This window comes from Stigmatopora argus, chromosome 12 (assembly GCF_051989625.1).
Source record: "Stigmatopora argus isolate UIUO_Sarg chromosome 12, RoL_Sarg_1.0, whole genome shotgun sequence".
Taxonomy (NCBI): Eukaryota; Metazoa; Chordata; class Actinopteri; order Syngnathiformes; family Syngnathidae; genus Stigmatopora; species Stigmatopora argus.
The window spans coordinates 12,186,795-12,207,048 of NC_135398.1; the positions used below are offsets into that span (position 1 = coordinate 12,186,795).

A 20,254-nucleotide genomic window follows, 5' to 3' on the forward strand; every position below is an offset into this window, starting at 1 on the left:
CAGTTCAATGTATATTCCTTGATTTCTTTTTTTTCTTGACAGTAATCATTTTATAATTTGTTTCCCCCATATATTATATTCATCCTGGAAATTAATTTTTCTCCTTTAAAAACCACTCTGATAAATGGCTTCTATCTTAAACAAACTCCAACAATATTGATTGTCTCTCATTTTTTTTATATATATTTTTCTTTCTGGGTGTGGCCTTAATAATCCTTTGGTGCGTTGTAATCCCAGCATGAGGACGCTAACACCACGTGCAAGTGCAATATATACTGTAATATACACTGAACAACACACACACCCTCATGTAATATTTACCATTTGAAAGAAAACAAGATCCACTTATTTAAAGATGAAAATATTTCAACCTGGACTTGACAAGTGTACAGCAAGCATTTAGCATCCAGTTTTGAAAGCACTCCATCTGTTTAGGATTTGAATCCCACATTAGGCTGGACGCTAGCACTCCCCTACGACCCCCTCTGCGTCTGTGAAAGGACTGTGTATGTATAGAGGCGCCCCCTCCCACCCTATTTGTAATCCCCCCATGAATCAGTAGATTAGCATGGACCTCCAAATGTTTCTCCTGTCTTTCACCTTCCACCAAAAACTGGATATGAAATGGAAACATAGATTAAAGAGTAAATAAATGACTACAATTAAAGCGTATTTGTGGCTTCCATTGAAATTCTTTCGAAATTTAACGTAAAAAAATGCCACTTTTTTATTACTGTGTAATAGTTGGTCCATTTTTAAAGGGTTGTTGTTGTTGTTGTTGTTTGTTGCTCGGGGGGAAATCCATTAGTGGACAAAAGGTACTGGATCATTCCTGGCTAACTGGGGCACAAAGTTGGAGTTGTGACAGATGCAGATGATATCGCCCGTTTTTTTTGTTTTTTGTTTGTTTTTGTTTTGGGGATTGACTGCATGATGTAAATGTATGTGTGATTAAATAATTATCAGTAAACATGTTCAGATCTTGTCTCTTTGATTCTTTGGACAATTATTCATGAGGAATTTGTGGATTTCATATTTTATTCTTTTGGAAAGAACTCTATAGTTACCTTATTTTTTAATATTATTGTTTATAGATTTCATTAGAATGAGACATTCTTGACAGATTTTTCCTTGATTGTTTTTCAGTCCTAAATATATGTTTGCTTAAGAGATCTTTCCTAAAAGTATTTTCTTCAAGGGGAAAATATTTTTTAAATACTATGATTAAAAAAAAGATTTAATTTGGCTCAGTGAGTCAATTTCTGAAGCCTTTTGAACAATGTTCATTAAACAAAAGCTAATATAGCTCATAATGTGTAGTTTTTGGTGGGATATGTTTCCAATTTGAATGTGTGTATATATATATATATATATATATATATATATATATATATATATATATATATATATATATATATATATATATACTAGTATATATATTTATATATATACTAGTATATATATTTATATATACTAGTAGTATGTTTTTTATGCCTAGAGGGGCGCTATAATTCAGTTTGCGTCAAAACACCTGAGGCATCTCAAGAAATGAACGCAAATTTAGAGCGCCGACCTCCTGAAACAATTCTCCACCTGATCACAACCGTTGTAGATTGACATTATTCCGGCTGTTTTAAAGACTAAAAAATATATATAACACAAATATTTTAAAGGAAGGGATCATATTAAAACCTAAACTTCAATGCGCAGGGTTTCACGTGGAGAACTGTGACGTAGACGAGCTACAGCCTCTCGTCAGAGTGAAGCTGTTGTTTAATAGACGATCGTTGCTTTGTAGACGATCTTGGGCCCAGGAAGGTAAAGAGTGACTCACTTGGCTAAACTTGTATCGGACAGGAAGTGACTTTTTTTCTGGCGTCAACACAAGCAAGTGGACAGCTTCTTTTTACCATCATCCAGACGTCCGCCATTAAGGAGCAACTTTAGTAGGATCTAAGTACCTCTAAATTGCAACCTGCCAGCTGGGACCACTGTTATGTGTTCCCATTAAGGTAAGCGACTTTGACGGGACACCCACTCCCCTTGGCGCAATGGGAATTCTAGTTAGCTCTTATGCTAATTAACCAGTGGCTAACAAATTAAGTCTGTACTACGGTTTCTGCCGCGATCTTATGGGCGCCCCATAAAAAGACAACTAAAAATTGTGTTTTTAATGTGGAGAAATTTTGTTGGAATGTTTCAGGAAGTGCACTGTCTCAATCCCATGAGGAATTCAACCTAGCAGGGCTTCATGCGCTCAAAGGGATCAAAGTTAACTTTTTAATTTCACTCTAATTTAGTTTTATCAATACGCCCATCTGAAATCATTTTCTGTATTATTAATTATTGTCTTGACCGCCTTCGATGAGATGGAGCCAGAAAGACTTGAAATACACTGAGAGGAGCTAAATGATTGGTCGCCTGTCATGTCAAGGGACATCTAAATACTCACTCTTAAATCAACAGTAAACTGGTCGCCCGTTCCTCATGAATGCACATAATGACAAAATATGCAAAATACTGTTTGTTCAGGTAGGGCACAAATGGACAACCAATTGTCTGTTTGCCAATCAATTTTAAGGGCGTGCGCTAATACACTTCATACTAAAATTTCCCCAGTTTTTTAAAGATTCAACCCCTTACCTACCATATTTACTCACATAAGCCACCCTTGCGTGTCAGACGCAAACTTAAAGTCGCATTAAAATCATTGAATTTTACAATTTCTCACGTATTAGCCGCCCCCTGATTCACAATTTTCATCTCCATATTCTTGGTTTTAATAGGGAGTACAAATGTGTTACTTTGAAGGGAAAATCTTAAGAAAATCATCGGATGTGGTTTTTCTGAGATATTGTATGAATAAAAAAAACATTATTAGGGTCAATATCATAAGGAATTATTCATCCAGTTATGGTTGTTTTCTTATTGCAAACCAGAAAATAACCAACAAATAGTAGATGTTACTTTGCCGATATCTACTAGTGAAAAAGAATATAGCAAGTCTTGTGCGCATATAAGCCGTACCCTTGATTGACCTTTGATAAGTTTTTGTTACAAATGCGTCTTCTATGCGAGAAAATACAGTACTCAATAATAAAAAAATGTTTTGGGTCACTATTCTGACTGTTGGTTTTGACATCGGTTAACCAATTAAAAAGCATTTATAGACAAATCCTGGTCTCTTTTTAGGGAATAAATAGTAAAATAATGGTCAGCTGGGAAATCTATGTCAGATAGACATAAACAATTAATGGTTTCCTGGCCAGTCGTATAAAGATGGAATGAAATGGTGTACAATGTAATGTAAGGTCACAAAAGGCTAAAAAATTGATGATGTATAATTCCGATTTGTACAAAAAGTGGACTGGTTGCAAGACAATGCCAGTGTTCCTGTGGTAGAACAATGTAGCTGTATCTATTTTTGTCTAATTGTATTGCTTTGAGTTGATGTGTATGTAGTATAGAAGTTGAATGGCTATAAAACATGTCACTGACGGTAGTTCAAGGTGTACCTACCTCACCTTAACACCCGTGTGAGTGTTTATATATTATTTAAGCAGGAAACTATGCCAGCTATTCAACAAATCAGCAGCGACTTGTCGACCGACATCGTGAGCGTCAACGGTGTGGCAATGTGCGAGTCACGTTATTAGCATTAGCGTGAGTGCCTAATCTTCTGCACACAGTGCACTACAGCCTTTCAAAAGGATTTACGTCTCTCCTTATTCACTTCCTCTCATCAGGTTAGGACCATATTAGGATGTCTTGTAAGACACACTATTGCCTTTCGGCTCTTATTGTTGGTGATGGGTATTAGAATTAAAGGGGTGTGTTGGGATGTCCTTGGCTGTGTGGCCGGATGCTGAAACTGGGGAGGAGAAATTGAAAGGTAAATTAAAGACTGGATGTAGAAGGCAGTTTTTTTAATGCACATGGTCAAATTTTAATGGATTGTCTTTGATTTGTTCGACCGGGATCATAAAGGGAGTGCTTCTGGGGGCGAACGGGTTCTGTCAGGATATTTGAGGGGAGTGTGTGTCGTGTCAGAGGCGGTGTTTTGTGATTGATTATTAGGTTGTTGAAAGCTTTCAGAGTGAAGACGCTCTTAAAAGTTTACTCTGTGTCAATCCAAGCGTTGAGTTAAAGTGATGATATTTACGTCAACTTCCTCAATTAACTCATTCACTGCTATTAATTGTCATATAGATGTCTAATCCATTTGAATTGGCAGAGCTGGTAGAAAGTGATTGCTGCCAGCTGCTCTCAGTTTAAATGGATTGAAGTTTTATCGCTGTCAGTGGCAGCGAATGAGTTAAGGAGATGTGCATCTGAATCAATGTCTTCCATCTCCTTATTTTTGTTTCCATCAGTTTGTCTACGGAGGCCATGTCGGATTGTGTGTAATTTAATCAGAGGAAAGCATCACGGACGGCGCCATGTCGGCGCTGCCCATTGCGCCGGGCCAGGTCTATATCGAGGTGGAGTACGACTACGAGTACAAGTCCAAAGACCGATTGATTGCCATCCGCCAGGGAGAATGCTACATGCTTGTCCAGAAGACCAATGAAGATTGGTGGAAGGTGCGCAGGGATGAGGGCAGCAAAGCCTTTTACGTACCCGCCCAGTATGTCAAAGAGGTCCGCAAAGCCCTCATGCCACCTCCCAAGACTCTACCGCACCACCCTGTCTCCACTGGGAATACCCCGTCTCATCACCCCGTTTCTGCAGGGAGTACGCCTCCTAATCATCCTGTCTCTACTGGGAACACCCCACCCCAGAACACTGGTGCTGTCTGGGTAAAACCAGGCACTCTAAATCTCCAGGACGTGGAGAAACATGAAAGGCCCGAGTCTCAACCCGCACGCTCGCCCTCGGCTCATTCCGCCTCATCAATCCATTTGACTCCACCTGTCCAGCGGCGGAACAGTAACCAGCACGTTCCCGTCACCCCAACTGATCCCGAGTGCTCAATTGCTGAAATCCTAGCCCAAAATCCAGTGCCCGCACCTCCCCATCGAAGAAGCACGTTGCCCCGTGGACGGGCGAGGCCCCAATCTCCAGAGTTGGTCCGGGCTCCACTGGACGTGGACAGTCCCCCGGTCTCAGCAGGCGAAGACCGACGGACCAACGACTCAGAGTCTGGAGACGAGTTAAGCAGCAGTTCTACAGAACAACTCCAGGTAAAGAAACTTTAATCATCTTGATTTGAGGCAATTACAATTGTTTTTGTGCAGCTCTAATACCCCCTGGAGATGTTGTCATTGCTTGACTGTCAGTGCAGTCAATGTTTTTAATAGACTTGATAATTGTCCTTTATGACATAAGAACATTTATTCTTTAGTCCGGCCTCTTGTCGAGCCGCCTGCTATTTTTTACATTTAGGCGTCCTGCTGATTAAAGGCTGTCTAAAGGCAAGGCAAACATAGTCTAACATTTTCATAACCTGACTTTTATGTGAGAGTCCCAATGGGCTTGCTTCCTTCCTCCCTTTCTTCATTACATATAAACCGAAGCACATAAACAGCAGTTTAAAGGCCAAACTACAAGTTGCTTGACTTCCATGGAAAGGCCATATTGGCACTATGGGATAATATCACCATTGGTGTCTTGTGTTGTTGTTGAGCTTGCTTAAAATTTATTTATTTTTGTTTGGGAGGGCCTAAGTGTGATTTTATGAAATCCTGAGGGCACTTAAACTCTCTAACACACACTGTCTTTGGGTAGTGCAGCAACTGGTCCACTCCTTTTGCTGTCTATGCTTATTTTTCTTCATAAAACCCTGGTCCAGTCATCCAGAGTTGACGTTTACTGATGAGCTTTACCTCCCCGAAACACTAAAAAATATAATGTGCAGTATAATAAGTCCTTGATATTAAAATAATATATTTAAAATAAGCAAGCATGTGCAAAATCATTGGATTAAAACCTGGGAGATTTGCATACATTTGCTAGACTAGTTGAAAACAAGAAGTTACTAAGCCGTGTGGATATTGGTGTGTGGATTCATCCTTTGCCACTATTATTTGCGTTTATTCAAGACTTAGTCAAATGAGGAAGACGAAAATGAACACATTAAGGAGTAAAACTGGATTAGCCAAGACGGTGAAATGAATTGCTGCTTTTAGTTATGACTCCCCGAACTTAGGTAGGCAAGAAAATCAAACTGGTCAATGTCTGGCCGTTTACATTACCAGCGAAATACAATTGTTTCGTATGATACACACTTGGCTTGTTTCAATGACTGCAAAAATATGTTTGTCTTTAAATGAAAAACTAAACATTATCTGCTTTAATTTCCTGCCACCGTTCAAAATTCAGTAATCGAATTGATATTCTTGTTTACACTGATTTTAGTTTTTCAATTTTCATTAATTTCAGCGGGCAGCCACTCTTTTAGTACTGTCCTCTGCTTTTGACTGAATTTAAAGCCACAGTGTGAAATACAAGTTGATGGTTTAATGATTATTTGTACAAATAGAGGCTTTTGGGGCGCGGCCCGGTGGAGCAAGTGGTTAGTGTGTCGGCCTCACAGCTCTGGGGTCCCAGGTTCAAATCCAGGTCACGTGCGTGGGTTTCCACTGGGTACTCTGGTTTCCTCCCGCATTCCAAAAACATGCATGGTAGTCTGATTGGACACTCTAAATTAATTGCCCCTAGGTATGTATGTATGGGTGTTAGTGTGCATGGTTGTCTGTCTCCTTGTGCCCCAGCACCCCCCGCAACCCTAATGAGGATGAAGTGGTTCAGAAAATGAGATGTGATGAGATGAGAGGCTTTTGGGGCATCTTTTTCACAATCCCAAAGTTCGGTAAATAGTCAAAAGTGTGTGTTGTGAATGGAAGAGAGGATGGCGCAGAAGCATTGAGGAAGCTCATGCTAAAAAAGGCGCTAACATTCACCGTGAGCCAGTGTCACCCATAATGCATTTCCTAACTGTTTACCTGTAAATAAATGATGTTTTGCCATCTTAAGCCCTTTCCATTCTTGTTTGGGTTGCTTTACAGTTTAACACGTCATGAAAGAAAGAATATTGACGTCAAAGTCCTTTCACAAAAAGCTGAGAAATTATGCCGGCATTTTGGTTGAAACCAACCCATGTTCTACTTCTTTTTTTCCCCATTCATTTTCTGAACTGCTTATTCTCACATGGGTCGCAGGGGTATTGGAGCCAATCCCAGATAACTACGGCACCAGACGGGGGACACCCTGAATCGGTGGCCAGCCAATTGCAGGGCTCAAAGAGACAGACAGCCATTCGGGCTCACACTCATACCTAAGGCAAATTTAGAGTTTTCAACCAGGTTACCCTGTCTGTTTAAAGAAAATAGTCGGCATTTCCTTTTTATAAGTTTGGTGTTCATATTATTTCATAAAACAATATCTTGACAGATGAGCAGAAAAGCTCTAGATCAAGGGTGTCAGACTCGGGTTGGTTCGTTGGCCGCTTTAACGTCAACTCGATTTCATGTGGGCCGGACAATTTTAGATATAATATTTAGATTTTTTTTATATAAATTGATTAAAAGAACTGGATTAAAAGCCCTGAATATTCAGTTTTCTATAGATCTAAAACAATGTTTATTGTTGCTTTTTTTTTTAATATATTTTTTGATTTTACAAAATGATTTATGAACTAAAAACAGAAAAAATGATTAAAAAATTACAATTATTGATTTAAAAGGGGGAAAATCAGGAAATTTAATATACATCTATACTCTTCATTTTAATTTGATCCTAAAACAGAAAGTCGACACTCATGATTTACTTTCCCGGGCCACACAAAATGATGCGGTGGGCCAGATTTGGGCCCCGGGCCGCCACTTTGACACATGTGAACTAGGGCATGATGTGAGCTTTTTTTTGTGGGGAAGGGGAAATTAATTCTCTCTATATAACCAGTGTAGTGATCCCTTTAATAGAAGACTAAGAATAATAGACATTCTGTGTACTGGTTACGAGGAGATCATCTGATCATCTGCTGTGTCTTTGATTAGACACAAACAAGCGTGTGTGTGTGTGTGTGTGTGAGAGAGAGATTGAGAGGCACAGTTCTTTACACTACATAGAGCTTTTCATGTTAATCCCTCCAAGCGCTTCAATTGGATATTTGTGTTTGTGTGTGCGAATATTATGTCAGAAGAGCACTGCTCTGTCACTCTCTCCCACTCTCGTTCTTTCTCTCTCTCTCTTCCTCTGTGTGTGCGTGTGTGTGTTTACATAATAGTTGAGTGTGTAGCTTTTCCCATGTCAGTCACAGCGATGAAACCAGCTCAATGCTAGCCGACATCATGTATCCCGATGACAACCACACGGTAGGTAGGACAGATGCTTCATGCTCCAGTTTTTTATTTAAAAAATAATTCAAGCCTTGTAAGTGTTTTTCCAGGCAGTGTTGTTATTGTGAAGAGATGTAAACAGTGTTTGTAGCAGCATGGGCAGTGTTTCATAATACAAACAAATAATGAATACTTTTGTCGATATAGCGGTCGGTGCGTTGATATTATGAGTACCACGGCTTGTTTTTTATTCAGTACAAGGTGCCTTTGGACTGATATATATATATGGGTTTTTTTGCTTTGACTTTTGAGCAGAATACGTGGGATTTGAGCTTTGTATAGTGGCTGTATATACTCAATTCAAGTCACAACAAGCAACAGTTTGACAGATAGTGAACAGTTCAAAACAGTCAAACAAAGTCAGTTTCTTCTTTTTTTATGGAAACAAAAATTGCAACATGCCATAGCAATCATAGTTTCAAGCTTTTATTTAGTAAATCTGGTATTTGCACCAGAGTTTCCGGTCTTCATTTAGATTGGGTCATAACAATAGCTGAAATTCCCAAATGAGATGACCTCTGATAAAAAGTGATAAAAAGTAGTGATATATATGAATAATATAACAAGTGTGGAAGAGTTCAATTTTACATCACAGAGGTACATTTTCCAAGAGTTAATAGATAATTACTTTTTTCCAACACTTTTATTCATAAAATTTATAGACGATTTGGAGATGCAGGACCAGTGCTGATTTGTCAAGTAATCGATACATTCTGAAGGTGCAGTTTTTCCACTGACCCCATGTGAACATTTACAAAATGTTTTGCCCTGAAAAATGGGCATGCAGCCATGTTTCACTGATTTAACTTGATTATAGTTGCCATTGAATCGAAGTGGCCACCACACAGAGGGAGTGCAGCAACCACCCGGCATCCTGTTTAGTTCACAGTGATGCCGGCTGAGTCACTAGCCATGCTAAATTACATAAGAGCTGGCCGGGTGGCAGCAACATAACATTTGTTTGGACAGCTGGCTGCTGCACTGAACTACTACGCCTATAGCCCAGAACTGCAGCATCCTCACAAAGTATACATCAATTTATGAAAGGAAAAGTGGCTGGATGTATTTTTCTTTGCTCATTTTTACCTTTTACTGATGGGCTTTTTGATCTGTAAATAAATCCAGCAAAATAGTGGACAGTGGATGTAACACATGGAACAATTGTTTCCTTTTGGCCATCACTTGATTCTACAATAATCCTTAATATTGAGATATTGAGTATCTTTGGTACATTCCGCTAGCATCTTGGATTATTTCAGTCAATCTGAAACACTGTATTGGTCATCTACTGGCGTCATTTGCACTGAAACAGGAGGGTTCACTGCCAGATCTCCCTTTTTGAGTGAATCAGACATCCATTACCACCACTGACAGTGAGATAATAAGAGTTTATGATGCTCAAATGATTTATATTGCATCTCTCACCACTAAATGGATGTCCTTATGCACCGCCCATGTGTACGCCCTGCTAAATGTGCGTGGCTGTGCAGTGTCATTTGTCACTTTCTCCCAGAAAGACCGGTATTTATTTGACTTTTAAACCTCGCACCCCTTCCTATGAGCAATCCTGCTGGTTAATCATTCACTCTGTCAGTTAATTTGCAATGGAATATAACTACAATAATTTTTATTTACATGACTTAATGTTGAGGAATATACATTAATGTTTCCATTAAGTAATTTTTAATGCTGGCAAATTCTTGCCGCTTAAAAAGAAATATGAACTGTTAGGTCAGTGTTAAAAGAACTTGTTCATTGTTTTTCTATCTTTTATTACACAGTAATAGTAAAATTGGCATTTGGACTGTACAGTCAGATGGCATAGGCTCTGGCACCCCCTGCAACCCTAGTGAGGATAAAGCGGTTCAGAAAATGAGATGAGATATAAATATGTAATTGCTGCATGTTATTTTCAATTCATGATTCTTATTATTAGTAGTATTTTATTTCTCGTGTTTGGATTATTTTTACATATCGAAATTATTTTTCAAATCAGTTAAAATGAATAACATTTATACTTAAGATTGGGGTATTTATAGTTTTTTTCTTTACAGCTTGATTATTTTTATAATGTTTGTCTTTTAGGAATTTTCAGACCTCAGTGGGACCTGTTTTTATCTTTGTTTTGAAATTGTTTTTTGTGCAAGGCACACGTCGTCAAACTGGGCAAAATGTAATGCCTAACCACTCGCGTAACATTTGTAGACAGTAATTGTTTTCCTGTGTGCTTCTAAAGCTATTTATTGTCCATTCCAGAATAGACTGTGAATGCCTCACTAGTCTACTTTAACTGTCACATTGGTTAATATTATGAGATCAATGTTGCATTGTCGTTGGAAACAGGGGCAACCGGTCTTTGCTCTTTTTGAACGGGTTTCATCTCGGCATCGTGTGTGTCGCCGTCTTAAAAGTAAACTTCAAGACGAGTAAGATCAGTTCATGACCAAAAATGAAGCCATGCTATTCCTATCAGGAATTTTTTTTCTTTTAATATTGAAATAATTAGTAGTAGTTAAAGTTGCACAATCATCTCAAGGGGTACTTTACTGAATTTGATAAATTGGACATTGCTGAACCACAACCCATAGTCCATTTCTTTGTAAAATGAACTAGAAAATCGCCCTTTTTTTTTTTATCCCTTTTTGCTGTGGGCCAGTAAGCGAGATCTGCTAATGGGAGACGACATGGGCGGGCGGCGTCTTAATTGTGTAAAAATCTGCGATAGTTAGAGGATTGATCAGTCGTTGTCGGTTATGATAAAGTTGCATTGATGTGGTTGTAAGATATTCCAAATATAATGTTACAAATAGGGACGATTTATTCTAATGTGACAAAAAATTGTTGACTGGTGGGAATATGTTCACTTAAAACAAGATAAACTGGTTGTTACGTCTTAACAGTTAAACAGGAAAGTGTTTGCAATACCTCATCTTAGTTTGCATTTTTACATTATGGTGTTTGCACAGGAAAACGCTTCAGGTAGTTTTTGCCTTTGACCTTTTTTTGCATTTACGCGATAAAATACATTTCTGCCACCAAGTTTTAGCTTTTATGTTTTGTTTTCTCTTTTGCCATTTGTGCAGAAATCTTCCATTAACTTTCCCAGACCATTTTTTCCTTAGCCAAGTTTTAGGTTTCCATGTTTTCTTAAGTCTTTTCTGCATGCTAATCAATTTTTGTTGTTGTTTTGATGGCCTGTTTTTGCAAGGCATAGCATCAAACATTGTTTCCCTGCACTTTAAAAAAAAATACACTTTGCATGTTTACAATCTATTCATTTATCATTGGTGAAAATACTGAGCACATGCTTAACAAAATGTCCTTCATACATAATATACGTAATGTCCTTCAAACTAAATGGGTAAAATGGACCTATAATTGAACATTTTAACTAATGCACAGGCTGCCATATTTTGACTAGATTTTAATTGAGGTCGAACTCCTCAGTACGGAGATCATTTTGTGGGCTACCGTGTGAAATATCATTTCAATTGTTTATGCTGAAGTATCTTCTAATCGCACTTGACCTCGCGCGGACACATTTGCGCATATCGTCAAGTGTAATTACCCAGCCCAGCTGTCCTAATAACCTCATCGTTGCCGTCAAAGTGATGACTACTAACGGGGTGAACGGCCCTCCGTGCTAATCTGCATGCATCAAATATGTTTTTTTCGTTCTCAGCCTTGAATTCTTGCCGAAAATTTTGCTCATTATTGTCAACGTAAAGCAAGTATTGTTGTGTTTTTTTCTCATTACCTGTGTAGAGCATGAATATTCATTCTGGGCAGAGTATCTGGGCAGTGTTTTTCTGAACGAATGCTCACTTCAACAGTCTTGTCATGTCTGTGTATGATAGATTGTTTACTGATATTACCTTTATTTGCAATTGAGAAGATAATTTCAATTGAAGCCGCAGTTTTCCTTGAAGATTGAACACATCCTAATTGGTCATGCAACAAAAGACCAGCCAATGAGCTTCATGTGGGTGTGTGCAGGTTGTAACTTTATATAACTCACCATTCCAAATCCTTGTAGAGGACAAACTCCAGCGGCTCACTGCTAAGTCCAATCACATTGCATTATCTGGCAGCACCTGTCCAAATGCTTACATCTTTACGTAATCATATGCAGCATGCCTTGAAATGATCACGTGTGAATGCGGGCAGCATTTTTCACATAGTAGCAGTAGTGGTGTGAACCTTTACACACCTTTCGCAGCTTCCCAGCATCCCTTTTCACACTGTCTATCAAAGTCTGCAATTTGAAAGGGGGTTGATACACAAGAAAGTGTTGAAGCGTAGCCAGGACTTTTCTGACATCGGAGGTAGAAGGACGGTTGTGTGTATGGATGGAGATTATTTATTTATATATTTATTCATGTATTTATTTATTAACTTTCTTATTACCTATCTATTTATGTCTAAAATGTCTTTACTATTCCTGCATCCTCACCCTCTTGCTACTGTGACAACAAAATTTCCCGAATACGGGATGAATACAGTTATCCAATCCAATCCAATGCAGGTTTCAGAGTTTGACACAACCTAGGAACTCACATAGTACAACAACCCAGGAAAATGTTAGCATTGATGTGGAGTTTGAAAGACTGCTACGGACTAGTCACTTTCTCATCCATGGCATAATCCCAGAACCATGACTTCTTTGTGAACAAGTGCAAGAAAAAATACAGTTGAACAGTTTGAGGACAATGTTTCTCCAAGTACAATTGCAGAGAATTTAGGGATTTTGTCTTCTACAGTCCATAATATCAAAGCTTTAAAGCACATGTGTCAAAGTGGCGGCCCAGGGACCTGATCTGGCCCGCCGCATCATTTTGTGTGGCCCGGCAAAGTAAATCAATTTCTTGATTTTTCCCCCTTTTAAATCAATAATTGCAATTTTTTTAATCCATTTTTTCTGTGTTTTTAGTTCAAAAATCATTTTGTAAAATATAAAAATATATATATAAAAAAAGCTAAAATAAACATTGTCTTACATCTATAAAAACGGAATATTCAGGGCTTTTAATACAGTTCTTTTAATCCATTTATATAAAAAAAAATCTAAATATTATATCTAAAATGGTCCGGCCCACGTGAAATCAAGTTGACGTTAAAGCGTCCCGCGAACCAACCCGAGTCTGACACCCCTGCTTTAAAGGATCTGGAAAAAGTCACTGCATGTAACCGTGGCGGCCGAAAACAAACATTAAATGGCTTTTACCTCCAGTTCCTCAGGTGACAGGGCATCAAAATCAAGATACATCAATGTGTAAAAGGATATCCCCACACAAATCAATGTCAGTGAAAACAATTTGAAACGCTGACACCCTCTCCGGTGGAGAAGTGTTTTGTGGCCTGACAAGTCTGACTGTTTTTGGCTTTTTAGACATAGTGTCCTGTAGGCCAAATAGGGAAAGAACCATGTGGACTGTTATGAATGCAAAGTTCAAAAGCCAGCATTGAGTTTGAGCCTGATTTATTTAATAAGTGACGGGACATATTAATGAACATATTCATTACGAAGTGATGTAGTATTCATCCAACTGCTTTAACTGTAAGAGTAACGATGAAATTTAAAGTGTTCCTCACCAAAAATTGAGGGTTTGGAAATCTCATCTCATTATCTGAACCGCTATATCCTCACTAGGGAAACGGGGGGTGCTGGAGCCTATCCCAGCTGATTTTGGGCCAAAGGCAAGGGACACCCTGAATTGGTGGCCAGCCAATCGCAGGGCACAAGGAGACAAACAACCATTCATGCTCACACTCATAGGGGCAATTTAGTGTCCAATCACCCTTTGGAATGTGGGAGGAAACCGGAGTACCCGGAGGAAACCTACGCAGGCCCGGGGAGAACATGCAAACTCCACACAGGTGGGCTGACCTGGATTTGAACCCAGGACCCCAGAGCTGTGAGGCCGACGCGGTAACCACTCGCCCCACCGGGGCGTCCCCAATTTTTGTTGTTAACCATAAATAAACCCTGCCAGTGTTTTTGGAAGCATTCCTGGCATGCTTGTACATGTGTAACCTCGCTGAAGCAAAATGTGTGTGTATGTTGTGTGTTTGCTCGGCGCTGCACTATGGTATGTTGTTTAGCAGGTTTGTGTGTGTCAGAAAGAACCCAAAATGGGATAAAACATGCGGAATCCTGAGCCAACTTCCGAAACTAATTTAATGGACTTTGATGTCTAGTTCATCCACACACGCGCACACATCCAACCCCCAATGAGCAAATGCAAGCATATATATTGTTTATCAAATACATTCTTAAATACAAAAATAGGTCTTCATTGATTTAATATCATTTTAGCAAAAAAACTCATTTTGACCCAACAGAAGAGTCCAAATGTGCCAACATAAACACTAATATTAAATGCACAAACATTGAACCACAAAGAGAATAGAATCAATTTAAAAAATGAAATTTAAAATATTTAACATCATTAAAATAAATTATAAAAAATGAAATTTAAAATATTTAACATAATTGAAATAAATTATAAAAAAATGAAATTTAAAAAATTTAACATAATTGAAATAAATTATTAAAAATGAAATGTAAACTATTTAACATAATTAAAATTAACTATAAAAAATGAAATTTAAAATATTTAACATAATTGAAATAAATTATAAAAAATAAATTTTAAACAATTACCATAAAACTAATTGTGATTATGGTACCGTAGATGTTTTAGATTTATTTTGCCTTTTTTTCACTAAGTTGCATTGAATGCATGAAAATCATCAACTACAACATCATAAGAAATTTGTTACAGTAAAAAAAATAGATTGTGACACTTTGTCAGACGTTCTACGCTGCTAACTTGACGTGCAAATGACAGATAATTGTCTAGACAACTGGTAACACAACTGAAAAAGAAATTAGGGAGGGCTATCTTGCACCCCAAAATAGATTAGCTGCTCAGTGGGGAGTGTTTCCACAAGTGTGCTCAAACTGTTCACGCAAGGAAATGAATATAAAATAATGATTAAAAAAACAGTAAAAAGCACAATACTGACTGACAATGGCCATAACTATATAGTATGCTTCGGTGACCCCGGACAAATGAAAAGTGCAGAATGCTTTTGATTGCTGGTTTTTATTTTTTTATGTAAACATTCAATCCACCCTATTTTCCACTGGTAATGATCACGTGTCTATCATTTCTTTCAGTGTACACAATCTTGTTTCCCATTGCCATAATTAATTTGGCTACTAAAGTTAGAAACACAAAGGTCAACACTAATTGGCAAACTGGTTTGTCACTCAGTAAGAGCATAGTTAGTATGAAAAGAGCTTCAATGAGGTTGGATAATGGCAGGAATTAAAAACCTCAGTCATTGTGATGTGGGTCATTCCATCAGATCACAGATTTATGTTCTAGGTATTTTATTTGAAATTTCTGCTTCAAAGCTAAATTCACATGGACATGGATTTTGGTAATTATGTCTGTCAACAAAAATCTAAAGAACACATAACTGAAATTACAAAATAAAAGCAATTCTGCCATTTGGGGTGGATCACTTTGGGGTAATTTCATCCATTTTCCAGTATTCCTTTTTGTGTTATTATTTTTTCAATTAGTTCCTACTTTCAAATTCGTATACTGGCCAAATGGTTGATTAAGTGTCCTGGAATGACTTTCCCTCAAGATGCAGTTTTGTCATAGCACAGAGGTTAGGTGAGCATGTTCAGTGTTCTGCTACACCTCTATGCTTTATGAACTCTATATTGATCAGCTGGTAGCAGCAGATGTCCGCCAGTAGCAGCTGTTCTTGAAAAGACAAACGCCGTTAGTGCCATCACGGAGGCCACAGTGTCACCATGGACATTTAATGAAACTGTAAATTTCGTAACTAACTTCTCCCCTCCCTTCCACATTTTTTACAAACTCTTGCTAGTGTTGGTTGGGAGCTTGAGCAGACATTAATAATTTTTCCATTTATGTAAATTTTTGGGAAGTTGGACTGCAAGATTATTTAGGTCAGCGGTATGACAACAAAAAGATGGAGACGGCTTATTTAATAAGACCACTTGTTTCCTAAACTGCTTTCAAAACATGTTAATTCAGATTCAAAGGCACAATCTCGAAAGGAATTTAAGTGGGGCACAGAAAAATCACTCCACTTGTACCGCTTTCATGCAAAACTGTTGCCAGAGCTTGCTCACATCTTGTGACCAAATTAGCAGTGGTCCTTTGATACTGGGCGCTTTGCAGGGAAAATATCAAAGAATATTGTTAAAGGATTTTAAGTCATGTTGTGAAACTTCTTTGTATTTGCGCTTAAGAGAGCGTCCACACAACCTCAAGAGCAGGATGTGGTCATGTTGGTTGAAACAGGGATCATGTCGTCCTCTCTTTCTTAGCTGTCGAAGGGTCGGACTTTCCCTTTGACATCCGCCCGTTGGGTTAACTTGCGTGGTCGATGTGGAGTCAAGCAAAGGATGATGTCAGTCATACAGATGAGTGGTAAATTATTTGAACATACGAGTGTCCCAACATACGAGACATTTGAGATACGAGGAAAATTCTGAGCACATTTTTTGCCTTGATTTACAAGACAAATTTGAGATACGAGCATAAGAGATGGTTCCCGATGCATGGCGTCCGGGTAGCCTAGTATGCAAGAAGCTGCTTATGAGAACAGCATTGCTCGGTCTTTCTCGCCGCATCTCCCTCGCATAAAGATATCTACGAGCACCGGGCCGTACAGGTTGGATTTTTTTTATTGGCAATAGCGGGACCGAATCTGGACTTGAAAGCAAAACATGCATCTGAAAAAACAGCAGTGAAACCCTCCGAAGCGAGTTGTGGCTGGCTCGATAATTTTAAAAAACGAACACTCGCTTCTGAGGCATGGAGAAGCCAGGAAATTCCGACTCGAAAGCCGCGGTGGAATACATTAACATCTTTGCCTCGGTAATCGCACAAGGTTTAAATTTGGTGTAACGTAAGATCAAAACTTATTTTCAAGTGTGTGTGTGTATAGTAATCTAAGTTCATTTAATGTAAAACTTCTTTAAAAAATAAGACAATCTTGTTTTGGAAAAAAAAGTTCTCCCTGAATTAAAATACTGCAATTCTCACCATTCGAATAGGCTCAACGTAGGATGAGTGGCGATTTTTCCATTGCTATAAAATACTTGTGATATTGAATTGTTAATGCTCGTTCAGACTCATGAGGTCTGAAGTCTTTCAAGATTTGCTCAAGAATCAAGTTATGATAAACATGTACTCCTGTCAACTGTCAAGATTTGTCAACTATGTGCACATTGTATTTTCAGCTTGCGGCAGATTTGCGTTCGTGCCTCTCGATGTCTGGCAGTTTCATTTCCTCATTTGACACGTGTCTTCTTGTCGACTTCCTTCCTCTGTTCTGCCCTCGTCCCCTCTTCATGATTTTCTCAATATATGACAATGTCAAGTGAATAGAGTTAGGTTAAAGGTTTCTAGTCAGGAATTTTGCTACGCTGTACTTGTTTTAAATACGATCGTCATTTTTGTTTTCTTGAGGATTAACTCAGAAATATCGCATTTCCTTTTTATTCTACTATCACCATTCAGAGCGTTTCCTCATCGGGCCGTGGTCGACCAGACTCGCCTGTGTACAGCAACCTGCAGGAGTTGAAAATCACGCAATCAGCGGCGCCCCCCCTCCCGTCGGGCGCTCCCTTGCAGGTTCTAGGCGACTGGGAATCGCATAAGGACCAGCACGGCCGCATCTTTTACTATAACCGCTCCAGCCACGAGAGGACATGGAAGCCCCCTCGAGCCCGCGACAGCAGTAACTCCCGTGGAGACGGGGCTAGCACTGGAGAAAGTGCAGAGGTAGGCGGAAAAACACACCCTCTGTACAGAGATCCAACACATTAGGACATTTAGTTGCCCAATACAAATTTTTCAAGATATGGTTGACAAGCTGATGCCCATCTTTTTAGACCAGTAAAAATACTGCAAAATCTGATCTCACCAGTAAATGATAAATCATTTTGTTTGTGCCAAAGTCAAGAAATGCATTGTTTACAATATTACCTGATCTGTTACTGTCATTAATTTCTAAATAAATTTCTCTGGTTTGCTTTACAGCTGCCTATAAGCACGATAATACTGAACACACACGGCTACTGGATTGAATCCGGTTTTGTGACCAAATCTAATATTGTGTGATACTCCAAACACAGTCGTATCAGCCGGCAATTCTGAGGAGACACTAAGGAGGACTTTTCACAGGTCCACTAAACATCCCACAACGTTTTTAGGCGGCCTACACTAGGATGGTTAAATGCTTAATCATATATAATTTAGCCAACACCCCATAATATGTCATCTAAACTACCCTATCGCTTAAGAATCACCTGTTTACTCAACAGGCCACCAACAGGGCTTGGAAAGGAACACATTTCAGATGGCAATATTTTTATGCTGAACAGTGGTTTTTAGTTATGCCTGGAGGAAAGGTAAAAGCAAGGGTTACAGTAATTTAAAATTAAAAAACAGAAACTGCATATGAGACTGTTCTACAGAATGTATTCGCAATAGCTAAAAACCAGAGTGTTGGAAAGTCACACAGCAATGGAAATCGCAGTGTGAACAACTGTATATTGTTGGCAAAGAAATGGTGTAACTCCAAACGAGTCTCCTTGATAAAGATTTGTTTGGTTATAAACATTCAGTGTAGTATTTAGCAATTCTTCTAATAATATGATAAGACCAATTTTTTTGTCCTGCCAAAACTAATTTTTGACCCATTCTTGTTTCAAATTTGCATTCTATTTTTTTATGGTTCAAGGCTATAACGCAAGAGCCACTGTTGCTCGGTTCATTGTAACGGCTGAGCGCAAACTCAATACGCATTGCACAATATTTGTTCAGTGTGTAGGGCAAACATCAAACTGTTAACGATACTGAGATCAATAGTCGATTGATGAAAAGGTTTGCGCGTCGATTGGCCGCTTTAGATTAGGTCCACAACGGTGTGCGAGATGTAATAAAACACTAACACCCGAGCCAATGTGTAGTCTCTGGTAAATATAAATAATTGTCCCCTGATCACCTGTTGCTATCCTCGGTGCTAATTGTTTTGTGTTAAAAATTTCCCCCTTTGTCCATTTAACACAAGTCATTTAACAGGCATTCATAAACTTTAGTCTAACCTCCAAACTTACAAAAAATGACAGATTAGTCCCATAATTTTTTGTTGCTATACAAGGTACAAAGTAAGGTGTTCAATTTCCCACCGGTGTCCTAGTATTGTAGCACAGCCTTTGACACAGGCAGAGTTAGTACAGTGGTACCTCGACATACAATCTTAATCCGTTCCGGGACTGAGATCGTATGTCGAGCTTTTCGTAACTCGAGCGAACTTTTCCCATTGAAATGAACTAAAAACAAATTAATTCGTTCCAACCCTCTGAAAAAACACCAAAAACAGGATATTGGATTGGAAAAAATGTTTTATTTCTTCTAATTCGCCATCTATTAACAAATTAACACATAACTAGTGGTTTAATAGTAATAAAATGTCTAATATAACTAAAATTGGGGGATTTCTCCGACGGGAGAGACGTACAGAGGGGGAGGAGTTGGGTTTTCGACAAGCCACTCGTAACGGAACAAACAAATTTAAATTAACTTGGATTAATTTATACAGACAGACTCAAACATACGTTTAATGTAACTTTACACAAAACTGAATTCTATTTTTTTTTAAATTTATTTTTTACCTTCGTTCTGGGCAGGTTAGCTGTTTGCCACGCATCGGTGTTGTGTGCACGAGTATACTTCATTATCCAGAAAGCCCTCTTTTTGCCTGCGCATGCGCGTTATGCGTTTCCTGGTCGATGCGTAAGAGAAAGACGTCTGAATAAATCGTTCAGTGCTTACCTTTGTTCTGGGTGGGTTAGC

At 38.6% G+C, this 20,254-nt stretch overlaps 1 protein-coding gene across 5 annotated transcripts in view; it reads left to right on the forward strand.

Annotated features, from left to right (window-relative positions):
• The first annotated feature begins 1,561 nt into the window (after nucleotides 1–1,561).
• The window catches only part of LOC144085598 (rho GTPase-activating protein 12-like), a 36,307-nt gene continuing 17,614 nt past the window's right edge, over nucleotides 1,562–20,254 (forward strand). For 2 of the 5 annotated variants that reach the window (XM_077615045.1, XM_077615044.1), the window contains exons 1-3: nucleotides 1,562–2,012; nucleotides 4,374–5,183; nucleotides 17,915–18,178. In XM_077615045.1, the coding sequence (XP_077471171.1) occupies nucleotides 4,440–5,183; nucleotides 17,915–18,178 (1,008 nt within the window). In that variant the 5' untranslated portion in view covers nucleotides 1,562–2,012; nucleotides 4,374–4,439. The remainder of the gene's footprint in view (nucleotides 2,013–4,373; nucleotides 5,184–17,914; nucleotides 18,179–20,254) is intronic. The other 3 variants (XM_077615046.1, XM_077615047.1, XM_077615048.1) reach the window with 3 other exon arrangements.